We start from the raw sequence: 7500 nt of genomic DNA on the forward strand, positions 1-7500 counted from the left end.
TACTCTGAAGTAATTCATAAATACATGGAACTATGAAAGAAAAATTATTTTGAATATTTAAGTGACAATTCATATGAATTAACATAGATTGACTCAAATTGCCCATGTATTATAAATCTCCTATCTTCAAATAACCCTCAGAAAAATCCCAGGCTTTTTTAAACATTAGTATAAATTGTATGGAACCAAACATAGTGTAGTTATATATTGTATACTCCCATACATACAGTAGCATTGAGAGGGGGATAAAGGGGGTAACGAGTCCTTGGGCCCTCAAAATTTGTTGTCTCCATATGTTACTTTACTGCATACATTTTGAAACGACAAAACATAAATTTTTCTTGCTTACTAGGTATCAGAATAATGAAAATTTTATTTTAACTTCTTGAGAGCTAGCCCAGGATAGTCTTCATCAAATTTACTATCTCTATCATCTATGTGAAAGGTTACCTCCTTTGCTTGACACAAGGAAGGCTGACAGAGCTGGCAATTTAATGCACTTAAAGTGAGTTTGCAAAAAGAACTGACTTCAATAGCATCATTAGTGAATCAATAAAGCATGAAAAGGATTTTTTTTATCAATTGTTGATGTTGCTGAAATTAATATTATATTATTATTGCAAGTAAACAATGATTTGAAAGGGAGTAAAATTGATCTCCAACACCATCAGTCCCTACGAAGTGTAAACAAGAATATTATTTTTGGAAAGAAAGCATATAACTATATAAGGCCAGCATCCATGCATTACCTCGGGGTCTGTCACAGCTCTTGATGCCACTATATACCTACATATGTACATATAAATAGGTATGCTCCTCCAGTGTAGTGGATATATGAGATGAAACTGGCATTTCAATCACTGCCGATGCTTAGTGGTGAACTCTGATGGGGTTCTCTGAGGGAGAAAAAACATGCAAGACATAGATTTCCAGTTATAAATCAACTTTGTAGAGAAAATATTCAAAACAAAAATATGTAAAAAGCAGGTAGAAACCATAACTATCAGTCTTACTATTAACACAGAAATATTAAACATTCACCCACAACATTCATTTTCAGTTCATATAAAGGATTTTATTAAAATATTTTCAAATATCATTTTTTATTTGTTTGTCCCAGTCATACACATACCACAATACTGGATTGCAGTTAGCTTATTTGAATTCAAAATATAATATCACTTCTGCTAATTTCACAAATATTGCTGGCTTACCAATAAATATATGTTGTTTTTACTTAATACTACTTTGGGATAAATCACTGCATGGACAGGGTTAAGATTAAACATCTACCTTTATCAGGAGAAAATAATCTATCAAGACAGCTTTTAAAGCTGGTCTTGTATATTGTATATGCATAGATGCTACATAAACATAACATGTAATTCAGAGAAGCAAACTAAAAGAGGGTGAGTAATGATAATGCATGTTAAATATATAAACTGTGATAGAAATCTAAATACTGAAGACTGTTAATGTACAATGTTATTTTGCATAATAATCTTATATAATAGTCAGAGTTGGTCTCATATCCTAACGGATGTACAGGATGTCTGTCAAGGAACTTAATAAGTCATGGGATGATGCAGCAGGGTGACCAGCTCCTTTCCAACCTGACTTTGACTTTAGCATGCTGATGCCAGCATGCCAGTACTCACTCACAGCTAAGTGTGTGAGGGGCTAACTGGGCACAAACCAAGGACACTGCAAAATCAACACTCATCTATTGAGCAATGCCACTTGTGCAAATAATACAGTAAAAAAGTAACTTTCCATTGTTCATAGAAATAGATAATGCTTTTCACATGTACTAACACTGCCTGATACTGAACACTTATATACTGGAGAGATATGAGCATAATTAAATTTAAGAACAATAATATTTCTTTCCAATTTTTGTTCCTTATTTGAATTATCTGTGGTGGTAGTTATTACAGATATGGGACAAACTTGCCTTGTATTTAAGAACACTGAAGGTTCTCTTCTATATTGAAAATTATTGGAGTGTTTTTCTTCATGATCAGGAAGGTAATTCAGTAGTGATAGTAGGGCCTAAAGAGCTATTTATTTCCAGAAAGTGTTGGAGCCTTAGCTGGAAAAGACTCCCATTTTTGTAACACGTTTCCCTGAGATGCATGAAGAATAATTCATATTCTCATACAGTTACTAAAATTACATAGTTAAAAAACAAAACAAAAAAAACAACATACAAGGAATCAAGGATTTGTTTAATTTTAATCACCATTGCCAGGGATGACTCACTACAATATTGGTAAGGAGGGTGCTGGGTGGAACTCTTGTGTACCTTAAAGCTTTAAACATATACTAAGGCTCAATGGATACATTTTGTGTTGCTCAGGACATCCAGTCAATAAAATTTAAAGATTAACTATGCCTAATCTATTTTCTATATAATTATAAAGAGGTAGGCTATGCATTTGAATTGCTTTAGTTATGTTTTTAAGCTGGGTGAAGACCCAGAGGTCTTCCCAGCTGCACTGAAAAAAATATGCAAAAGTTTTATGTTTTTCATGATGATGGTACTGCATGTATGAATGAACTGTCCACTCTGGCTTAGTTTTATTACTTCTGTTTTCACACAGATGGCTTCATACATGTTTACTCATAAAGGAGTCAACTACTAGGCCTACCTGACATCACCTATTAACTTGATTCCTTATTTTTTATGATTTTTTTAATTACTATAATTATTGCTTGATAAAATTAAAACGACGATGATCATTATGATGATGATAATAATAATAACAATAACAAAAATGATAATAATTAATAATAATAATAACAATGATGATGATGATGATGATGATGATGATGATGATGATGATGATGATGATGATGATGATGATGATGATGATGATAATAATAATAACAATAACAAAACAACAATAAGGAAAAAAAACTTTATAGAAATTCATAAAACAAATTCACCACTGACAGTGCCAATGAGATGTGATGTGATGGCCATTATGGCCTTGCTGGTTGCCAGGAATGACTCACTCCAACATGGGTAAAGAGAGTACAGTGTTGTACGCTATTTAGTAGCAGTACCTGTTTGCATTGTCATTAGTGATGCATAAACCTTTAAACCAATTTATTTGCAATGTGTGATGTGACTACCATCACAGAACCTTAATATGGTGTTAATCTCTCACAAGGAAACCATTCATATTACCAAACATATATACACAATTCACTCTGAATCATCTAATCTAACCAAGTGCAGTAATTACTAGGGGTTATTGTGCATTTTGTATCTTACCTTGAATAACCAAAGAATTGCTTTCTGGAACTTTTGAAATGGAATGGTATTTGAAATCTTTAAGTATGAGAAATATAAAAAAAATGGACCAAGATATATGCCTCAAATCAAATGAAATAAAAGTTCATTTTCAGGACAGATACTCAAGCTGGCATCAACTTTACTTTACTCTACAATTAAATTTACAATGAGAAATCACTGAACCATCAGCTGACTCAGCAATGCCACAATGTCCTCTGAATACTATTGACTATGTCCAGACTGATTAAATACACATCTTGCAGGTATCCCGTTTGTATCACTTTGCTTTATTCTATATTACCCTGAAGTGAGCTACTAGTTTCTTGCAATACATGTTCTGTAGAAGCCTGTTTTAGACTAGCTGTCTTTCCTTTTTCATTTTAATCATCCTTAGCACCAGACCCACAGGAAACAAATGATCTTTTTATAGGATGGAAAAATACTTTCTTTCTTTGAGCTGTGATATATGGACTCCACTCCCTTCACCTGGGCTCTACTGATTGTAGTTGCCTTCAGATTGGATACTAAGGCTTTCCCTGGTGGGTGCTAGTAGTTGGCTACCTGGGAGGGCCTTATCTCTTATTTTTGTCTTCCTTGGTTTTGGTTGCACTATGCAGCTACTGTGGTTTCACAATTCTAATTCAGTTGAGATTTCTCATTAGGGTCATACTTTTTTGTTATATCCTTTACTCTTAGGCAGAAAAAGAGCAATTTTCCATCATCAAATACCCATTTTTAAATAACTGCTCAAATGTTTAGTTTGCATAACATAATTGATATAAAAATGAGCTGGGAAAGGTAATGAATAAAAATTAAATAACATCAATTCAAATGAACCTGATATCTTTAACTGTTAAAGGAACTATAGCATTATAGGTTACCTACAGCAAAAGGCCCAGAAAGTGACATCAGAGGTCTGCAACTGGCTAATGGTTAAAAAAATACATGTACTAGACATCAGAGGTAATATACCAGTACAGTTAAGTATTGTGGTGAAAAAGGTAAAAATAAGTTAATGATTAGGATAAAATGTGTTACATATCAAAGGTAGAGCACTATAGTATAGTATGGCAGTGAAAAGGGTACAGAGGTGAGAGTAATTGGAGTACAGCAAGGATTTATAAAAGGGGGAAGGGGTTGAGTAAAGGGCAATAAAAACAAATAGAGTATCTGGCTGAGGAAAACTGCAAAAGAGCTATTATTTAACAATCAATGGGTAATATGGGTAGAAATGGTTGGAGAAGTAGAAGAAAATCAGAAGAGAAGTATCATAAAGAATATCAGGATGGAAAGGAACAAGAGGACACTGTTGCGACATAATGGAGTCATGTGAGCAAGAATACGGGAAGGGGGAACTTGAGGAGGAGGATGGATATCAAATACTTTAAATGTAGAACAAATAGGAATAGAGGAATCGTAGGGTGGATAGGGGGGCAGAGCATTATCTAGGGCCATGCTTAGGAATTTTTGGATATCTTCAAGAGTTTCTGGAGGAGAGTTGGGTAAGGAGATCTGAAAAACTAAGGTTTTCTTGTAAGAAGAGGGGATACAGAGGAAGAGGTGGGTGTAGATGATGTGGTAGGAAAAGATGGGGTGAAATGTTTGGATTTACTGGAGTGACAGGTAAAGTGAGGAGGGGACTGGAAAAAGAATTTGATTGCAGGAGAGAGGGAGTAGTGGTAGGATGGTTATGGGTAGAGGGAAGAGATACTAGGGGAGATGCCGAGACATCTGGAGAAGATAGGAAAGGAGTGGAGCGAAGGACCACAATTGCCACATGCGCATGACTGAGCGGAGCAATTTGAATGGTTGGGCACAAAGAGGGCAGAAGGCTGTGGAGTGTTAATTTTTGACTGGGTGGCCAAAACACCAACATTTCTGACAGTAATGGGGGAAGGGATCAATATGGTCGGACAGGGTAGGATACTCCAATATAAACTTCAAGGGGGAGGTGATGTCAACAGAAGCTAATCTTGGCAATATTGGTGTAGGACTTATGACAGCCATTGGGAGAAATAGTGTAGCATTGTACTGCCACTGTATCATAGTTGATGAGGCAGGGAAGCAGGTTGTTTTCACAGCCTGACCAATTCTTGTTGTACATAGGAAAAATCAGTTGGGGTAACAAAGTTCAGGTACAAGTATCAAGGGGGAAGTGAGGGCAGGAATAGGGTTGCCAGTGAGGTCAGTCAAGGTAAATAGTGCATGAGCTTGGGACTTAGATATAAATGTGAAGGCATGAACTATCAGAACGACTCCTACAGGAAACTTTGTCTACTTGATTTTGGACACATTGTTGGAAGAGAAGGGTAATGCCAGAGTAAGGGGCTGTAGGAGGAATCACAAAGAATCAATCTCACTTGACTAGGTCAAAAAGAATACTCGTGAGTTTGCAGAAGTGGGAATAATAGGACAAAGGTGGGGGTAAGATGGGGTGATGTGGAGTAAAGTAGTATGGTGGGGAGGACAATACGGATGAATAGTACTAATAAGGGGGGAGGGGGTAAACAATGAAGACTGTGCAGTAGATGTAGTGGATGATGTTGGGAGAGAGGAGGGGGTGCATTCTGTAGGTTGAGTAATGAAGTGGACAGAAGATGGGGATAAAGAGAAGGAAAAAAGAAAAGGGGGAGAAGAAAAGACCATGCAAAATTAGCTGAGGTGAGGGCTGAGGTCTAAGGTAAAGGTAATCCACTATGATAATGAGCAAGGGATTGGGGGGACCCACTGGCTAAATAGATTGAAATTTGTTATTTAGCCAGTTACCTGCCTACCTCTGTCACCACTTCTCTAGTCTTGCCATGGCTCAAAAGAAATTGCTGAAGAGAAGTGTCTATCTAGTGCAACACCTAAGCTCCAAGCTTTAAAAGATAATTACTTCACATTACAAACCTTTTTTTCAAAATCCTAAATTTGAATTTTATGTTAAAATTTAAAAAAGCAACTTGTATAAACCAATGTTGAAATCAAGAGTTGCCAAGAGTGAAGCTGCAAATGCTATGCAACATATGGTGGTTTAGCATTTAATTCCTCTTCTAAAAGTAAAATGACACCCAAACCATCTCTGAACTCTTTCTGTAATACTTTTTGCAAATGTTTTGTCATCATTATACTTTAATTATTGGAAAAATGCTTAATATAATCTGGCAAATGTGCACTGCTATTCACTGCTGTTCAGCTTTACTAAGTATCAAAAGGATTATCATTAGTAGTATATACTGTTAAGGTGAAAAATATCACACATCAAAATTTATATTGTACATTTCTTTATCTTTCCATAATGCATTATGAAAATACTTCAAAATATGAAAATGTTTAGGAAAATGCAAGTCTTACAACACAGAATACTATATTTCTTTGATTACCTTTGGATTACATAAGCTCTTATGAAAACACAAAATGAAAGAAATAAAAAGAGAAAAAGAAAAAAAGGAAAAAACTGATAGCCTATATAAAGGAAAACAAAGATTTTAAAAGTTTAACTAAAATTTTCATTAATATAAGAAAACACTAACATTTCTTGCACAAAATTTAAATGGTGGATTGGAGGTGGAATGTGTAATACAATTTTTATTATTACTTCATAAAAAGATGTCCATATTCATGGACGAGAAAAGACTACAATTTTTCCCAAGTCTCTTTAATGCCCTGATCAGGTTAACAAAAAAATAGATTTAAGTTTAAGTCAAGTTCAAAGAGAGGTCTTCTGTGTTGGCTTCATTTTGTTCAGTTTACTTAGGATGCTGTAGTCGAAGGTTTCCTCAAAGTTATCTTCTGGAGAGGTCTCATCAACTTCATATCTTGAAAAATAAAAAGTCAAAGTCAAAACATATCAAATAATAATACATAAATGAAGAAAAAAGAGGATACATAATTTTTTTTATGATAAAAATGTGTTCTTCCCTATGAACATAAATAATATCAATCAACTCATCGTATGCTAATTTTGCAGTGTGAAGTTTACTATTTTTTCACTTACTTGCACTTTTCATAGAAAGCCATTGCATCTGGGTTGTGTTTAAAAACAGTCAACACAACTTTCATCATCTGGTTGGAGAAGGCCATAAGCTCCAGAACCTGCATCATGAACTTCCCCAGACCTTTCTTTTGGTATTCCTTCTCAAGCTGTAATTCGTAGCTGTGGGGAAACCAGTCTATTAATAGTCTTTACAGGAAAGGTATAGGCAGTCCACTTATGA

General features: G+C 35.0%; 1 protein-coding gene across 1 annotated transcript in view; it reads right to left on the reverse strand.

The window, feature by feature from the left end:
• Positions 1-6632: 6632 nt before the first annotated feature.
• The window catches only part of Naa40 (N-alpha-acetyltransferase 40), a 10579-nt gene continuing 9711 nt past the window's right edge, over positions 6633-7500 (reverse strand). Inside the window, exons 5-6 of the mRNA XM_027364688.2 lie at positions 7281-7439; positions 6633-7101 (exon numbers count right to left, since the gene is read on the reverse strand). Coding sequence (XP_027220489.1) covers positions 6993-7101; positions 7281-7439 — 268 coding nt within the window. The 3' untranslated portion in view covers positions 6633-6992. The remainder of the gene's footprint in view (positions 7102-7280; positions 7440-7500) is intronic.

The sequence above is a fragment of the Penaeus vannamei genome, chromosome 35 (assembly GCF_042767895.1).
Source record: "Penaeus vannamei isolate JL-2024 chromosome 35, ASM4276789v1, whole genome shotgun sequence".
NCBI classification, from domain to species: domain Eukaryota; kingdom Metazoa; phylum Arthropoda; class Malacostraca; order Decapoda; family Penaeidae; genus Penaeus; species Penaeus vannamei.